General features: G+C 37.8%; 1 protein-coding gene across 2 annotated transcripts; it reads right to left on the bottom strand.

Moving 5' to 3' along the window:
* Positions 1 to 7,762: 7,762 nt before the first annotated feature.
* On the bottom strand, positions 7,763 to 18,519 carry LOC104112245 (potassium transporter 4-like). Of its 2 annotated transcripts, none has more exons than XM_009622113.4 (10): positions 18,357 to 18,519; positions 16,834 to 16,987; positions 12,242 to 12,482; positions 11,915 to 12,160; positions 11,594 to 11,644; positions 11,226 to 11,486; positions 11,016 to 11,068; positions 10,325 to 10,439; positions 9,973 to 10,227; positions 7,763 to 9,162 (listed from the first exon to the last, which is right to left on the bottom strand). In XM_009622113.4, the coding sequence occupies exons 2-10, from the start codon at positions 16,981 to 16,983 to the stop codon at positions 8,078 to 8,080; spliced, it is 2,457 nt and encodes an 818-aa protein (XP_009620408.1). In that variant the 5' UTR covers positions 16,984 to 16,987; positions 18,357 to 18,519; the 3' UTR covers positions 7,763 to 8,077. The 2 variants fall into 2 exon arrangements, with proteins under 2 accessions (XP_009620408.1, XP_018631858.1); XM_018776342.3 differs by lacking the exon at positions 18,357 to 18,519 and adding an exon at positions 18,078 to 18,260.
* Between the last annotated feature and the right edge of the window lie 892 nt (positions 18,520 to 19,411).

Below are 19,411 nucleotides of genomic sequence, written 5' to 3'. Positions count from 1 at the left end.
CTTCCTTTACCATTCCATAATTAGCTTAACCTTGCTCACAATGCTTGTTTTAGGGAAGCGTCTTCCTGAATGACCTTTAAAGGTTATTCTTCTGAATTTCTCATGAATCTTCTTCTGTTGTCCATTCTATTATTGCCGGAACGCAATTTGAAATTCTCATGATGCTGACCATTATCAAATCACTCAGTCCCTATTTCATGTTTAGTTTATCTTGTTCACCAATCCATAATGATTTATATTACTCTGGGATCTAACTTTTCCTTCTGGTAATCACGTTAGATTCACGAAATTATTTCTCGAAATGAGGATGTGACTTTATGACCTATACTCTTTTGTTGCCTCAAGGCCTGTTACCTCTCGTATTTTACTTTCCTTATCTATAAACTCTATAATACTGTCATTTCTTTTTATCTACCGTTGCCATTCATGTATCACATCTTATTCATAATGCTTCATTAACTCTCTTTTTATTTCCCTGCTAACATTTCTGTCTATCACCTTATTCTGAAAACTTCAACAAGACATTCTTTTGCTTTTAGCTCCCCTTGCTCTATCCACTTGTTCTTCGAGTTGCCTAACATTCTCTCTCTGCTAGGGACGGGAGCCATACTAAGATAATATTTATCCCTTCAGGATTTCAGTGCCTATCTTTGAATATTCTAGTATTCATATCTAGCTGTACTATTCTAGAGTGCACCATCTGGGTGTCTCGCAAGGAGATCTATTAGCACATTTGCAATATCCTTCGGAAATGTCAACTAACACAAATAATCCATCCACTATTTTGGGTTATTCTAACCCCAGTCGGATCCTGATATCCCGTCCTTCTCTTAAACCATTTATGTTAGCTCCCATAGGGCACAACTGAGATGGGTGTGGCTGACTGTACATACATTTGTTATTGTTGAAGGTAACTCAAAGGGCTTATATTTCTCTAACTGGGTATCTCGTACCCTCCTTCACCTTGCTTCTTTTACTTTTTGAAACTCGTATTTACCTTCTAAATCTCGCATTTATTTTCACCATATGGGTGGATAGATATTCTTGCCTTAGGGCTCCCTATCAAGAAGCTTACACGTCTTGATACACACATGTTCTGTTGAAGACCTCACATCTACTCATCAGAAGCATGATGCAAAATTGAGTTCCCCTAACTCAACTCTTCCACAACCACATTCAATCTTTTACCAACTGTCTTTTGGATGTAGGTATCGTTTTATTACGAATAAAATAGAATTTAGGAGTTTAAAGTCTTAAAACTGAGCTCTACCACACGACTTAGAGTAAGAAGAAAGAGTGACAGTCCTAAATGTCTTGTAGCCTCCTGCTTATAAGTGTAGTGCACAACACACCTATAATCAAGACTCTACTAGACATGGCTTATAGACTCCCTAGGACAGAACTGCTCTGAGACCACTTCTTTCATGACCCAAACCGATGGGCCGCGACGGGCACCCGGTAGCTTACTCAACCGAGTACCAACATAACGTATCTTCCGTATCATATTATCATAGGTAAATGAACCAGAAAGTTTGTCATGAGATGACTAAAATAAAGCGTGAGAGAATACTCGACATATGATGATCCAACATGTAATACAAACTTATACATATGACATGCAGTTCTAAGAGACCAAAATGAACACTCGTACACTGAACATAGGCCGATAAGGCCATACAAGTATCTGTATAAATGACATCTGTCTACAAGCCTCTAAGAGTACATAAATATCATAAAGGTCGGGACAGAGCCTCGCCATACCAATCAATACATGTCCTAATCATACTGACCAAATAAGTAACTCCGGAGCAAACGGAGTGCATCAACACCTTCCGCTGATCTGATAGCCTACTTGGAGGACTCTCAACCTATCTATCGGGACCTGCGGGCATGAAACGCAGCATCCCCAGGCAAAAGGGACGTCAGTACAAATAATATACCGAGTATGTAAGGAATGATAATCAGTAAACAATAGACATGAGAGAAACATGGAGTAAAAGACTCAACATGTAAGTCTGAATAACTCTGTGAATCATTAATATTTACAATGTCATGCATATGCATCTAAATGTCATACCATGCATAGGTATATGCGTACATATCACCATCAAGCCTCTGAGGGCATCCCATCATATCATCTCGGCCACTGTGGGCAAATCATCAACGTATACCAGCTGATCAGGTGGTGGTACGTATATAGCACCATAGCCTTTTCCCATATCCCATAAGTGCAATATAATATACGCGTATATAACGTCATCTGGTCATGGGTCAATGTACATGTATAAATGAATAAAATGCATAAGAAATATGTTCGTAAGATCTTTTGGTATATCATAAAATCAATATGCCTTCGATTAATATCATGAAATAAACTTTATCAACTTACGTATTTTCTGAGACCCATGAACAGATGATAAAACAATAGGACACATGGGGAATCAAGAACATAGGCACCTCTAATACTTCTATGAATAGAGTCATTTATGAAAGTTGTGCATTTGCTCGTTTCGTTTGTATCGTACGGATCATGCCAAAAAGAAATAAAGGATAGCCTTAACATACCTGAACCGATTCTCTTGACAATCCCTCTAACACATATCTTTTGCAAAAACACGTAACGGCGGATCGAAGTAGGAAAAATATCCGTATGATATTCTTGAGAAATATTGTACCGTGCTCTCTTAGAATTGCATCTTGACCAATCCAGATTCATGCTCCTTTTTCCTTTTCGTGTTTGTACACTCAACATAGTGTACTTTTAGAGATACTATTCATATGGAAGCTAAATTTCTCATAAAAAGATGAACAAAGAAATGACTTTTAGGAAAAGTATAACATCTGTTACTTTAGCTCATACACCTTACTATCATAGTCATGTAGTACCTTGTATGTCACTAGTCCATAAATACGGGGTATTGTAGCTTGGACCGTATTTTATCTCAAAATGACAAACTTTGACGAAATTCATTTTCTTCGATTTGTTTACCCTCTCACCTTCACGAATTAACTTATCACTTGTTTTGAAATAGCATAATACTTATAATCCCAAAATAATCTCATTCTCGAACTTACGTCGATTAACTTACGACGAAACTTTAACGTACGAAAATGCAGGATGTAGCATCTCATTTTTGAGCTTTTATCAATTTACTTAAGGCGTACTTTCACGTACGAAAATATGGGATGTAACAAGAATAAGCACATAGCATAAACATGATTTTTAACATGAATCACAAGTCAGTTACTCTAGCTCGTATGAATTACACAGATAAAACAAGACTAGATGACTACATAGTATCACAGAATCAACCGAGTTATGATTACCACGATGCACGCCCACATGCCCATCACCTAGCATGTGCGTCACCCCAACACCAACCATATAACATGTATTCCAGGGATTCATACCCTTAGTGCCAAGTTTAGAAGTGTTACTTACCTCAAAGTGCGCAACTCAATGCTCCAATAAACCATTGCCTCACCAGTCGGCCTCCGCACGACGCGAATCTAGTCATAAACAACTTAATATAATCAATACAAGCTATAGAAATCATTCCCATACGATAAAGCTAAGTTCATTAACCAAATTTAAAAAGTCAACCCAAAAAGTCAACTCTGGGCTCACGCCTCGGTACCCGAAAAAATTTATAAAATACGAATACCCATTCAATAACGAGTCCAACCATGCAAAAATTATTCAATTCCAACCACAAATCGACCCTCAAATCCCCAAATCTTACTCTCTAGTACCTAGTCCAAAATTTCCCAAATTTTACCTCAAAAACATACAATCTAGGTGGGAAAATCAATGGGTATTCAATCTTAATGGACAAAAGTGATCAAACATCACTTACATCTTGAATTGAAGTGAAAATCCCTCTCAAAAATCGCCACTAGCCGAGCTCCACAACTCTCCAAATGAGAAAAACCACGAAACCCATAGTTTTTCTATTTTCGGAATTATTCTCGAGAAGTGTTTGGGAAGTGGTATGATCCATGGTGTGTTCCACAAGAATTTTTTAGGCGGAGTTTACTATGTAATCGTGATCAGTTTTTGAATCTTAAAGGATGTATAGTTACTTCCATTTAAAGCTCCGGACACAGTAGTTAATTTAGTATTCAGACTTAAGAATCAATCAAATATACAATCAACTAACTACTGAACTTAAAGGAATCTTCATGCTAAAACAATGAAAATTTAATTAACTAACATTCAAACAAAATACCGTGAATACAACATGCATGGCAACTAAAGAAGAAAATTAAGGGGATTACCTTTGCAAACTAGCTCATCCGAAAAGAAGGATTCCGACTAGCAGGGTCATTGTAGGATAAGAACTTGTTTAGATGTTATAATCTGACCACTGCTACATACCACAACGGCTCATGTAAGCTGAAAAAGAGGAGGAAAGGAAGAAATCCAAAGATTCTAGCCGGTCAACAGCGAGTTGACCGGCACCGGAGGTCGTTGAAGGGGGTCAAAACTAGTACCAATCGATAGATCTCATCACGATCTATCGAATAGTACCAGTTTGGAGTTCATATATCCTCTAGTTAGATTTGAAATAAAAAGGGATGAAGAGATTAGGGTTTCAATCTTTGTGGGTCTGATTTGTGATATTCGGCTGCATTTTGAATGAGGCAAGTGAAAGATCTGATTAGATTAGAGGGGAGTAAGGTGAAACAAAGGTATAATTTTGGGATGATTCCGAATTTTCAGCAACGACGGTAGGCGGCGCCACCGGTGGAGGGCGGCGAAGATGATTTCCGAAGGGAAAATGAATTAAATTTGGGGATTCTCTAAAAATTTGATCTTTAAGTTCTTGTTTTGTTTATAAAGGGGAAAACGATAAAACGATGTAGCTTTGTGTAATACTATGTCGTTTGAAACTTGTAGTGGCAGACTCATAATCGGACCAGATCAAAGTAATAAGGCGAAGATTGGGGTTGAGTGATTTGGGCTTGGACAGCCTATTTGGCTTTCTGACCTCAAATTCCTCTCCTATTTTTTCTGATTTAAATCATAGCTAAATCAATCCTAATTCTTTGATTTTTAATCTTAATTTCACTAATAACCACTTGAATTGATTATCAAACAATTGAACACCTAATTCACAAATTAATCAACCAATTATGCAATTAACCTACTCTATATATATATATATATATATATATATATGTGTGTGTGTGTGTGTGTGTGTGTGTGTGTGTGTGTGTGGTGTGTGTGTGTGTGATTTTTTATGATTTTAAACATGCAATTAAATACAAAAATTACAATTAAAATGCAGAACAACAAATAAAATTCCTATAAATCCCTATAAAATCAAAAATAACTTAAGTTACTAATTAAAAACTTTAAGAACAATTTTAGGTCAAACAATTACATGTTCATAACATATTCTTCTGCTATTTGGTGAATTGCAATCGCGATAGTCAAGTTGCTATCATGAAGACATGAAATTGGCCTTATCCGCCATCGCAAATGAGTTACTGCTACGCAGAGTTGGCCAAGTAGTTGTCTTCTGCTATTGCAGAGTTAGGGACCCGCAATTGTAGTAAAGGCTTGGCCTAGCAGTCTTTCACCTGCAAGCATATTGCCGATGGAATTATGGGGTTCAGTGACTCTATAGGGACGGATTCATATCTACATGTAGAAAAATAGGAACGTAAAACCTTTACGCTCTACAGAAACATGTAATGGCATATCCTAACAGGAACATTTCGATGATGTTTTGGCCTCGATCACATAGGCCTACTTTTTGTCCTGGACCGTGATTGCGTGAAAGATGTCGCGGTCACTGTTAAGGACCTGGAGGAATAAATTCTATAGTTTCAGGAACCATCTTCATTTTGTCACTATTATTGACACTTCTAAGATTCGAAAAATGGAGATTTGGATTGAGTTTTCACCATTTGAGTTAGGGCAAGCGCTCTGAACATTCACTTAAGTTCATATCATGACTTTGTGCTAAGATTAACCATTAAAATATAGAACTTAATTATGAAAATTGGGGATTTTAATTAGGCTTAAGACAAAGAAACACTCAATCAAGGATTTGAGGGGCTAAGCGAATTCCTAATTGAAATCTAAACATAGATTTTGACTCGGATGGTCATAGGTAACTCCAATTTGAATTAGTTTTGCAGTTTGATTGTGTTGACCCCGGATTGACTATGAATTTGACCAATTCTTAAATTATGAAATTGAGTTCAACAACCTTATGTGACATCATTAAGTATTGTTTTGAAATGTGACATTCTTCTCAAAAGAGACTAATGAGGAAAGGAAAGGAGTAAAATAATTGACCTGTATATATTTTTTTTTAAAATTAGTATTTGATATGAATGGGATCATAAAAGGACATTGGGGAAAATATTAGGAGTAAGATTTAGTTTATTACTCTATTTAATTTAAAGAATCAAACTAGGTTTAAAATTAGGAAACAGCGCCCTTCCTGGAAAGTTAGAAAGTTAAAAAACCCGGGTTTATTCACGCGTCAATTCACTGTGCATTTCACTTGTCTACTTTCGTTTCTGTTGACAATGGCAAGCATACCTCTAGCCTCTAGGGAAAAAACTGTGAAGCTGAAGAGTGCTCAGTGCGATTCCGTTGCTGTTGAAGCATGTCATCCTGAGCTCACTGTTCACAAACAGAGGTGCCCCCATCGGCCATCGCTATGGTCTCTCCACCAAAAAAGTCCAAAAGGCAGCAATCAAATACCACAATCAGGAAGATGGAGCTTAAGGAGTACGTGGGCTATTCTAGAAATACTAGTTAAAAAAATGTTAGTTTGTGTTTTTGTTGAAGAAATTAGGGCTAATCTCTTTATGAATGTAAAAATCAGCTCTCCAGAATATCTGTTTTGTTTTTTCATTCTGAGTTCATGCAACCTCTATGTGGACATATACGTTTGGAAATTACTAGCTAATATGTTGATACTATTAGCTAATTTTCCATGAAAATAGAGGTGGAGGTTCGCTGTAGTTGGCGATCCATTTTACTTAATTATTAATCATCGGCCTTCAGACAGCGGGAATCTGCATTATCCAAAGACGATGGATATGACATGACAAAATTATCAAAACCACCACGATGGTCAAATGTTAGGCCAGCTAATGAAACGCCAAGTGCTGATAACTCTGGTAATGCCACAACAGGATTTGTTGTGTGGTTGGCCTAAACAAAGGCTCTGAATGAGAGCATAACAAGCCTAACTTTAAGACAAACTCCACTTGCCCTTGAACAAAATCTATGCCTATGTTTAGATCAACAGCCTCAAGAATATTCCAGCACGACAACACCCAATCAACCAAAATTAGATCATCATTGTCTTGTCTTGGCTCTATCGGTCTCCTACCACAGGCAACTTCAAGTAGAAAAGCTACATCACTACTAGGTGTTGCCTTGCCTCTTCTACTATGCTCTGGTGCAAGGTAACCAAGAGTACCAACGACACGAGTAGAGTGAGGATCGGTTCCATGACCATATAGTCCTGATGCTACGCCTCTAATGACTCTGAACCTTTGGTTCCAATTGAGGATAAATTTTGGTTGCTCGAATAAGTATTAGGCATGTATTCATAAACCAAAAGCAACTCTCCTTTTCGCCTGCAATATCCTAAAAGTGGTACTAAATTTCTGTGTTGGTACGACCTATGCTTACAATCTCTGCAACAAATTCCTTCATCCCTTGTTCTGATTCTTGAGTTTAGAAAATTTAATTAGACTATAAGGGAATTATGGAAATGGAAGAACTAAATAAATACAAACAAAGACTACTTTATTTTACTTTGTGGCAATAAAAATGAGTCTGAGCTGAAACATATGTGCCTGCTCATATCCAGGGTGTATTTCCAGCATGCTAAGTCATCAAAGCCCCGCATATAGTGCTATATACATACAACTACTCAATGTGCTGAATACGAAAAAATTTAAATGGCCTTGCACAACATATTCTATCAGAGGATCACAATATTAGCCATAAGACTACCGCACGAAACATTCAGCAGGCAACAACTGGAGAGGTGTGACAAATAAAAAACTCGTCCATGCCCAACCATCCTCCCTCTAGACCCTAGACGTAGTATATCATGCCAACTTCAATGAGACTAATGTGAGGAATATTAAGTGCCACAGCGGGGCCCCTACAATTTTTGCGCAGAAATGAATATCCAATGTCAATAACAAGCTTCTTCAAGAAAGAAGATGATCTCCTCGCCTTCACGTAAGAGTGCCCCATAATATATGCGACCCCTGCCTCTTTTGCCTGAATTAAATCTGAAAGCTCATCCCTAACAGCTGGATCCATGCCAGGGTTTTCTGGCAAGCGGAACCTTACTCGGCGCCTCCTCATCTGTGGGTTCTCATCATCGTAAGCAGATCTTAGACTCTGGAGGGTTAAAGATTTGCTGCTTTGAATGGAATTACTAATACCAAAATCCTCCTCTGAGACAAGTAACGTTGAGCCTGACTGTACACTTCTCGTGCTTATAACTGCCATCCTCCCGTCAAATGATGGACTCTCAGAGCTTGACAGTTGTGGCTCGACTGCTTCCATTTGGATGAACTCTGCTATACTCTGGATGAGAAGGTCCTCAAAATTCCCATCATCTCGCTGTATGTCCTTGTAACCATATCTGACAATGCAACGGTACATGCGATAGGGTCTTGGGCAAATGCGACCAATGAGGAAGCGCTCCTCAGGTGAGACAAATGGAACAGGAACAGATTTGACACATACAAACACCAGCACACTGTGAAATGCAGGGAGATTCGTAACAAAGTGAGAGAAGATAGATGGGACTCCTGTTGCCAATTCAGAGTATATCAGCCCTATCCCTGGCACACGAACGATACCAAGGCTGGGGCCCAAGCCAAGGAGCCATTTCAATGGAACTTTATTGTGCAGGTCAAAATTGTACTTCTTGCGAGTTCCATAGTGCCAGACAAACATGATAGCCAAGAAGACAAACGAGAGCACAAGGGAGACCCATCCTCCCTGTGGAATCTTGATGAATGCGGAAGACAGGTAGACACCTTCGATGAGCCAGAATAAAAGGAGAAAGGAAGTGGCAAGTGCTACACTTCTTTGCCACACAAAGATTATGACAAGCGCCATGAGAAATGTCGTAATAAACATAACTGTCATGCAAGCTAAGCCTGAAAGAAAAATAAATTCATAAGAGAGAACCAAACCAAGAATTATGTCAAAAGAAAGCTTGAATATAAACAGCAAGATGAATTATTCGAAAGATCCGCAGTAATGCAGAAAGAAAATCAGTGCCATGTCCCTCCTGGCCCTTTTCATACTTTCCACAAGGGATCACTTTCTTATGTCCTTTTTTTGGATTTGGTAACCCACCCCCCCCCCCCAAAACCCCCAATTAGAAGCCCAACAGTGGCTTTTCCACTTTAGTTCCTTCGCGACTTGAACCCCCAAAACCTCATATGGTTGTAGGTAGTTGGTATACTCTCTTTAGCTAATATGTCATGAAATCTGAGATTCCTTCATGTTCACATCATTCATCATTTCGATTTCATATGTTTTTATTTTCATCAGGATTTTTCAAAAAGAAGACCTAATACACTGCAAAAGGCACAAGGAGAGGCTTAGAAGCATGTTTGAGGAAACAAATACACAATCATGAAGAGTAATCAGGTATAACAGAAATATTTGGCAAACAGAATTACTTGTGAACATTATAGCTCAGGCACATTGGACGGCTTAATGTTGGATATGTCAGCATTCTATTTCTTCACCTGCATACCAATAAATATAATACTACCACAGATCTGACAGATGCATAAGAAAAATTCAACTACTTCTGAGGGTGATATAATTGGGATAGTTGCGGAGATCATATAATGGGGATTAGTCTACTTTCTAAGAGAATGAAATGTAGGAAGGCAGTGTCATACAGTGGAATTTGAAGAATTAGAATAGAGAATGTCAAAGACTAGTAGGCTTACCATATGCATTTCCAATTAAAGTGGTGTCCTGAAACCCAACAGCCACGGCAAGGGTCAGAATCATTAGGATCCAATTTATTTCTGGGACATAGATCTGCCCTTTAATATGCTTTGAAGTGTGGACAATCTTGACCCGTGGGAAGCAACCCAGTGCATTACATTGCTTCACGATGGAGAATGTAGCAGTGATTACAGCCTGACTGCCAACAATGGCTGCAAGGGTAGCGATAACAAAGACAGGCCAATATACAATGTCTGCAAGACAATCAAAGAGCAGCAGTTTAGTAGGATTGAACTTAAATAATCAAAAAATCTTGAGAATAATCAGACAAATATCTGAAAAGGAACCAACCAGGTATGGAATTATAGAAGCTATTTGGAATAGAAGCAATGTTTTTGGACAGGAAAGCAGCTTGGCCCATGTACTGTACCACCAAGCAAGGGTATACAAAAAATGGAAATGCAATCTGCATAAGAGAAAAAATTCAGTCAACTTGGTGCAAGTTCCTCAAATCCAAGTAATCATATATGCAATATATTCTGCTAACCACTAGGAGAGTTTACTCGTTTGGTGGAATAAAAAACATTTGGCTCCAGTTGTCCATGTTATTCTATATGTTTCCGCTCATTATGGATTCCAAATGTTTTACTTTTAGCAATTAATATGAATTCCAAATCTTAGACTCAGTATTCCTCAAAGCTACTTCAGATGGATTTCAAACTTACGTTAATAATGTTATTTAAGTCCCTCTATGCTCAAAAGAAAACGAAATACTAAATCAGAGTCTCGATAGTTGCAAACCCTATTTATTTAACACAAAATGGAGCTCATTTTCCCAATGCCATGATGACTTATAACCAGCTGTATATATGCACCTAAAACATGTTCCTACCATTGCCGCATAATCCAACTAGTTTAATCTGCATTCAGGATCTTCTAGAAAAAGAGTATTTGCTACGCCAAAAAAAGAATTAGAACAGAACAGTCTCCTGAAGCTGAAGGATAGTTTTATGTGTTTGTTGCTGCAAAATGCTTGACTTACCCTCATTGAGGAGGCAGTGAAATGACCAAGATCTGCAAACATAGCTTCGGTACCTGATGGTAGAAATATGAATTAGAAACCGGATCCCAACTCTAGGAGATTTTAATAGTATCTCCTTCAAGAAATAGTAAGAGGTTCCACGAAAAGGCTGCTACGCGGCATATACTTGAATAAAGAAATACTGTATTAGAGTCAATATATGTACGGTACCTGCAATTGAGAGGAGCACACCTCCTAGAGAAATCCAACCATCTTTCCCAGTTTCCTTAAAGAACTTGATGATATAATATGGAGAAAGAGCAGATACAATTTTGGGATTCCAAAATATAGTATTATACAGCCCAATGACAAAAATAGATATCAACCAAATAGTCACTATAGGTGCAAACAAGAATCCAACCCTGTGGGTTCCAGAATGCTGTAGAGCAAACAGGCCAACCAATATTATGCAAGAAAGAAGTAGCACACCACCTACGAAGAAAGATGCATGAATGGTCAATGCCTCAGACAGAAGTAAGATGTTGACTACCTAAAAAGTCGTCAATTTTTGCAAGGGGGTATATCAAAAGTATACCCACCATGAGATAGATGTTCAGTAGCAGCCTGGATCCCTGATATTGATGATATAACTGCCAAAGTAAAGCATTTCTTAGTTAAAAGATATACTCAAATTCAACTGCGAGTTCTATGACTTCAAGCATCCATTTTTGGGGATATTTTTTATAGAATATCTGATGCCAACACATGCATTATAAGGTGCCACTTATTATATTATAAAAGTTGAAATCGCCATCTAACATTCAATGGAAGCAACTTCTAAACAAACTTCTTTTTTGCAAATTCAAAAGGCAACCGGCTAAATACCATATAAGGAGGCATCTATTGTTAGTATTGTCTACCTGACATTGCAGGAGTCAGAACACCGTCTCCTATGACCATACAAGCACCTAACAATACAACAATAAGCAGTACTGTGCGTGACTTCTTATGCTTCTCAAGAAATCTCTTCAATGGTAAACATGCTGTCGACTGCCCAGAGAAGCCATATTTGTAAGCAGATAGCTCCTCATCTGCTGCCTGCTGGTTGGGAAGTAGACTAAATTTTGCATGTCTACATAGCAGAGAGTAAAGAGCGAATGTACCACCTAAGGTATTTGGTTAGACATCATCAGGTATTAGTATTGTTCAATAAGTACTGATCAATTTAGAGTCCCTTCTGTACATACCTTCACCATTATCATCTGCACTTAATACAACGAACACATATTTGAGCAGAGGAATGAGCGTTATTGTCCAGAAGATCAGTGAAAATGCTCCAAATATCGCTTCTGAATTCTGATGATTTTGCAACTTCCCCACAAAGATGCTCCTATAGACATAAAGCGGAGAAGTGCTCACATCTCCATATACCACCCCCAGACTTTGGTATGCCAATAGTAGATTAGTGGAAATATTCACCAGAGTAAACTGCAAGGCCAAAAGATCCACGGCGTGAGCTGGTCTCACACACAATCAGCAGCTAGAGAAAAGCACAGATGCAATGAGGTCCCTCTCAGCAGACCCACTTCCCCCCAAATAAATCTAAGTTTGGCTTATGTATGTGCCAAGGAGATCTAGAGGCAGACTGTTACAGATGCAAACACTAGAAACGTCTTCAAGCATAAAGTATATTTCACTAGTAGATCTAATAGAAATCTTATGACCTTAAAAATTCTGGAGAAGAATACAATGCAGTGTTCAGTTCAGGCAAAGGTTTTCCACTTCTTATTTTCTAAAAGAATTCTCAATTTTAAGGTTTCCTTTCTCGCCTTCATTTTCCACTAAGTGTGTCAGTTCCAGGTTTTCTCAACAGAGGTTGTTTAAATTATCATTTATGGAAACCTAAAAGTAGGACCTTGGAACAGTTCAGTGGTACCAGTGCTAGCCAAGATCTTATCATATGGCAAGGGAATGATCAGGGGAAGTACTCAGTACAGAGTGCCTACAAGGAATACAATCTAACCAACAATCAGATTGGATGCTGGCCATGGAAGATGATATGGAAAGTTAAAGTTTCATACAAGGTTGCTTGTTTTACTTGGCTATTAGCTAAAGAAGCAGTCCTAACACATGACAACCTAACAAGAAGAGGATTCCAGATGGCTCTAAGTGTTACGTATGTAGTGAGAAGGCAGAGACAATTAGTCATCTCTTTTTGCATTGCAGCTTCACTATACAGATATGGAGGATTTTTATCAATCTAAGGGGAATTCCATGGGCAATGCCGGGAAGAATCCTTGATATTCTAGTTAGCTGGAATAAAGAGGGCTCACTTTCGAGAGACAAAGAGATGGAGAATTGTCCCAGCTTGTATATGGTGGACAGTCTGGAAAGAGAGAAACCAAAGATGCTTTGAAGAGAAATCCAACAACATTCAGAAGATAAAGATGAAATGTTTAGCTCTTTTTTATTTTGTGTAAAGGAAAACTTTTGGAGGATAGTGTATCCATTTTAGATGCCTTAGACTCATTATAAGAGAACAAGGCAGAAAAGAGCCCTTTTTGTGTAGTTTTGTATGGGCACTTACATTGTAATTATGGGTGACTTCACAATTTTAGTGAAGTCTTTATATGAATATACAAATATGTTACCTTTTCAAAAAAAAAAAAACCTAAAAGCAAAAAGAATAAATAATGGTTCCACTGCTGAAGCTACATTTTAGTGACAAAGGCAATTAAAGATCATCACCACCTGATTGTGTTTGTGAAGGCAATGGTCAAGTTGAGCTTGCTGACTCATGTTGTTTGCTTAAGGTTTGTCATATTTTCGAAGCTTTTTTTCAGAGGCATGGATAGTAATGAGGATAGCAATTCTTTTTTGTGATAGAGATACATGATGACAGAAGAAGGCACATGGACTATGGAAAACAAAAATGGAATCTGGATTTTTGTTGTGGTATTAATGTGTGGCAACTGGGAGGGGGAGAGAGAGAGAGAGGCGTTCAAATATGCAAGTTAGAGGAGCTCCAGTAGGCAAGGTTTAAATGCCTAAAATCATTAAGTGTCAAATTGTTAGAGTGAGTTACACATTGGTTGGTGATTGGGCTAGTGGTCTCTTTATATGGACTTGGGCAATCCGCCCTCATGAGTTAGCTTTTGGAGTTGGGTTAGGCCCATTGTCTATTTTTATCATGGCATCAGAGACATGTTCATCCCATTTTGGACCCCCATGTTATATTGTCCACATTCCAGTTGTCGGTCTGGCTGTGTGAGGAGGTGTTAGAGTGAGTTAGAGTCCCATATTGGTTGGACATTGGGCCGGTGGTCTCCTTAAATGGACTTGGACAATCCTCGCCTCATGAGCTAGCTTTTGGGATTGAGTTAGGCCCAAGGTTCATTCATATCACAAACCAAGCCTATTATACAGTTACTTGTTGGAGAACACCAAAAAGTGCCTATGGTTAATTAAGACTTGGACTCAAATTGAGAAGATGTCTCCAAGACAGTATCCTACTTTTGGGAAGTATGCCAATCTTTCCTTCTTTTAATCAGGTGAAGAGCAGAAAAACGGAGGATCTCTACTCATTTAGGAAGTCAATTGAGCAGAAAATTCAACAAGAAAAGCTCCAGTAAGTAAATGAAGTCCATTCCACTACAAGTATACTCTTCATTGTTGCTTATTGGATTAGTTCAAACTATTTCATGAGGAAGGGAAAGATCTAATTTATCCCAACCTACCTCCTCTCCTCTTTTCTACGAGTACAAGATCTGCAACTATTGAATTATCTTTCATAAAAGTTACCAACATTAAATAGGAGAAAGAAAAGCTAAAATCTCTCTGGAGAAACTGCAAGTTGATCTAGTGGTAGTCATTTTGTTTGATAAAGGCGCTATTGCTGTGAAGACAATTTTTCCTATAAAGATCAAGGGTTCTTCAGTTGATCACATGTTAAATTGGTAGAAAATGTACTACTTGAGGGCAAATTTGGTGAGAAGGAAGAGCAAAAGTTAAAGGCAGCAAAGACCAAGTGGAAAAAATTTCATGGCACTGAGCAACCCGCGACGAATCTTTCAGTAAAAAGTGTTTCAACCCTTAATTTTGTTTATTTTAGAAGATTTTATGCAGTGGTAGCAGAGAATACTTCTTCCTTTCTTCATCCTTAGCTAACTAAAGAAACAGAGATGTGTCAGGACTGCAAGTTCCCATCATACTAAAGCACTTTAGGTTCAAGGGGTTCAAGCGAAAATACAAGCTGAAAATATGCAGGACATTCAGAAGGAAAAGGTAAACATTTAACATTTTCCACCCAATAAAGAATGCAACTTAGCATGTTTTGACTCTTCTTTAGGTGCTATTTTTTTAAGTTTCCATACGCTTGAAAATCCACGTCAGTGTCATTAGCCTAGCAGAGAACCTAACTGCAAACTACAAACATTAATCTAATAATTTCTTTATTACAAGGAAGTAGTCAGAGTGACACCTTAATGTCCGTGAAAGCAAGCATGCTATAAATTGTGTTTGAGGCATACAAGCTTCTTTTAGTCCAAGTCCATTAGATGCATCCATCTCACGCAACTTTAACTTTTACATGAATAATGGAACAACATATTGAAGAAAACAGCTTTCTTTCAGCTAGTTCCATTTTATAAGCCAATAAATAACAAATTAGTTCAGAAGAAATTTAGCTGCAGCTTAGAGTATTATTAACTTCCTTCAACAGCAGCTCAATGGTGTGTAATCTTATAACAGTTTATCTGAATTTCAGAAGAGAGTGCAGGTACTGAGGCACACAGGGGCGGATCTACATAGGGAGGTAGGGGTGGCACACCACCCGGACGCTCGGCTAAACTTTCATATACTTACAGATATTTTTTCCAGAAAATCGGTTATATTGAGCTAGTGGCACCCCGTTTCTTAAACAGGTCGTCGGGAGCCATGGTTAGGCGTCGCAGTTTTGTACTCGCGACTTGAGTTCGAAACTTACTAAATGCATAATACTGTTTTATGTTTTTAATATCCTCTACGAACTACAACTCAGGCGGCTCCCAGATTTCCTTTTCTTCTTCCCTTAATTCTTTTATTTTCCCACAACTGAAGCGGCTTTTTCTTGTTTCCTTCTCTTTTCTTTGTTTTCTTCTTTCTTTAATTTCTTTTATTTTCTTGAGCTATGTTTTTCCTCTTTCTTCCTTCTATACAGCTCCATTTGTTTCTTCATTTATTTAAATTATATGTTTGCTTCCTTTTTCCTATCCAATGTATCCAAACTTGTATTTGAATGTAATTTTACTCTTTTTTTGTTCTTATCCCTCTTATAATGTTATTTTCCCCTTAATTTTAACCCTTATCCCTTTGCTTGTGTTGTTGATGGAAGGGGTGCATTTCCCTAATTGAAGTTACTTTTTCTTGTATTTTTTAATAAAATTATAAATAAGTTGCAATTTGCTTGTTGCTATGATTTACGTATATTATGTTTGAATTGAAAGGGTGAAATTTACTTTTTAAGAAATTTGTTTCTGTTTTAATATATTTTCTTATTTTATTCAATAGAATTTGAATCGATAGAAACTAGATGAAAACTGAACTAAACTAATTTCAGTTCGATGATCAAATGGTTAATTTATGAACTAAAAACCTTGTAAACCGAATAACCCAAGACGTACGGATTGAATTACAATTCAATTTCCATCTCTAGCTAGTGAACATGAAAGTCAATGGCACCTGGCACCCGCACCTTTGAAATCCTAGATCCGCCTCTGGTCAGGCACATACTTGTACACATGCACTATCAAAAGGCATTAAGATGTAAGCCTGGTGAAAGTATGAAGAGAACATTTCTCACCTTGGAAGCCAATTTCCCTTTTCTCCTCTCAAGATGGGTTTGTTGAGCCATCCCCTCTTGTCCAACTGCATGGATTGATTCCTCGCCCCCATCTGCAGCAAGGGGACGTAGCTGCTTCTCTTGCCCATGATCAATATCTACTTGATACATCTATCTGCCATTTTTGTAAAACATTTTTTATTACTGATTTTAATCATACCGGCCAAAAAATAATTAACAAAAAAAAAATCAGAAAAATAAGCTGCCACAGATTAATGCAAAGAAATAAGAGTAAAAGCTGCAACATCAAAAAGACCATGATCTCTGTTTGGACAACCATTACAGTTGAAGTTGGAAAAAGAAGCTGAAATTGTGTTTCGATTGTTGGCAAATATTGAAGTTCAATATTTATAATTGCTGAAATATCGATGGCTAAATGGGCCCGTAGTGTTTTAAGAAAAAAGTTAGTGGGAGTTGAAGATCAGTGAATGGAAGGCTTTTTTTTCTTTTTGGGTGAATGGAAGTTGAAAATTTGAAAAAACTTCACTTTGGAACAACTTTCAAACCATAATTTCAAAGACTTAAAGTTCGAACAATTGTTTAGCAACTTTTGCTTAGAAAAAGTCAAACAAACACCAACTCTAAAAAACTATTGACATGTGAAATTCAAATTCCACAAACAAACACCACTAGTACTCAATATTTGGAAGTGATCAATTAAAACATAATAAGTGATCCTTGCGGATCAAAGTAGTCAAAAGCGGAAAGCACCAAAAGCTGTTGGAGCTTTAAGCACAGAGTGCAATTAAAGCGTGGGCTTTAGCGGAAAAAAAAATGCCAATAATGAAAAATAAAAAATAGAAATCTAATGCAAGTAAATGTAACTATAAACGCATACAATAAATATTTGGACAAAAGAATGGAACTACTATAACTCAGCTATATATTTGATGTTGTTCCCTTCAAGACATAACCCCAAGGTGAGGGTGCACACGTCTTAGCACCTTAAAGCCTACACCAAAGCCGCAATTAAGCGAGCAGAAGCACACAACCTGAGCTTCAAGCTTAACCGCGCTTATAGGAAGCCTTTAACAACACTGTTGCAGATTTGATGGACACAAACCAATAAAGTTATTAGCTCTGAAACAATCTCACCATTTTATTCATAAATAGACAAAAACAGCAATAGCCACTAAATTATCTTAGCAATTCACTAAAGTTTCAGCAACGAATATGAAGTATAAAGAGATTAAGTAACTACTAACAATGGGCAATAGCAACTGAGCTGTCAAACAGTATAAATCTATTCCAAACTAGTCTTAATCTTCTTCTCTTTTTTTTGTTTGGATATAATAAGTACTTTTAACGTTATTTTGTTCTTCTAATGGATGAGACAGTCTCAATTCAGCAACGAAATTTGCAATCTTTCAAATTGTAAAACATGACGCACTGAACCAGCAAAGTCAACTCCATCTGTACAGATCGCATTTCCAAAAAAAAAAAAGAGCAAATAAATAAAACGAAGATTCAGAGAAAGAAGGAACCTTTTTTGTCAATGGCACAATGAATTGAGAGAGATGGTGGTACTGAATTGGGTGTATAGGAAAGGAAGCACGTGAATATGATGGATATTGGAGAATGGAGATCCACTGCTGTACTCGGGTCGGTCGGGTCGGTTCCCTCCTCGTTCTGGTTATACGATTCCTCAACTTGGAAATATATACTACTAACATTATTGATGTACGAGCAATTTGTTTTGGATCCTAATGACTTCGGTAGGAAAACGATCAACTCGTCCGTAGCCATTTTTCTAGTGTCAATCATACACTCCCCCACACATTAAATTATTTTTATTTTAAATAAAAATAATATGTGGATCAGTTTGGTTGCACCTTAATAATTTTATCATACATGTTACTAGGGGTGTACATGGACCAGGTGTAATGACCCGGTCGGTCGTTTCGAGAGTTGTAGCTCTGTTCCCCATTTACTTGTTATGTGACTTGCCGGGTAGTTGGTTCGGGACCGGAGAGGTTTCGGAATGAATTGAGACACTTAGTCGCAAGGATGAAAACTTAAATTGAAAAGATTGACCGGATGTGGACTTATGTGTAGACGACTCCGGAATGGAGTTTTGATGGTTCAGTTAGTTCCGTTGGGTGATTTTGGACTTTGGAGTGTGTCCGGATTGTGTTTTGGAAGTCCGTAATGGAATTAGGCTTGAAATGGCGAAAGTTGAAAAATTAAAAGTTCGACTGAGAGTGGACTTTGTGGATACCGGGCTCGGATTGGGGTTCCGGGAGTTGGAGTAGGCCTGTGGTGTAATTTGTGACATGTGTGCAAAATTTGAGGTCAATCGGACGTGATTTGATAGGTTTCGGCATCGTTTGTAAAAGTTGGAATTCCTTAGTTTTCATTATGCTTGAATTGGGGTACGATTCGTATTTTTGATATTGTTTGATGTGGTTTGAGGGATCGACTAAGTTCGTATCATGTTTTAGGACTTGTTGGTGTGTTTGGTTGAGGTCCCGGGGGCCTCACGTTGATTTCGGATGGCTATCGGATCGAAAAGGAGACTTAGTGCATTGCTGAACTGGAA

The sequence above is a fragment of the Nicotiana tomentosiformis genome, chromosome 6 (assembly GCF_000390325.3).
Source record: "Nicotiana tomentosiformis chromosome 6, ASM39032v3, whole genome shotgun sequence".
Taxonomy (NCBI): Eukaryota; Viridiplantae; Streptophyta; class Magnoliopsida; order Solanales; family Solanaceae; genus Nicotiana; species Nicotiana tomentosiformis.
The sequence above is the reverse complement of the archived record's forward strand: the minus strand, read 5'-3'. Positions and strand labels throughout refer to the sequence as shown.

Excerpts from the sequence above, each read along its gene's own strand:
- LOC104112245 (XM_009622113.4), bottom strand. The coding sequence starts at position 16,983 with ATGTATCAAGTAGATATTGATCATGGGCAAGAGAAGCAGCTACGTCCC. Across the intron at positions 12,161-12,241 it reads TGCAGATGATAATGGTGAAG|GTGGTACATTCGCTCTTTAC; the intron begins GTATGTACAGAA and ends CAAATACCTTAG. Across the intron at positions 9,163-9,972 it reads TTTAATTGGAAATGCATATG|GCTTAGCTTGCATGACAGTT; the intron begins GTAAGCCTACTA and ends TTTTTCTTTCAG.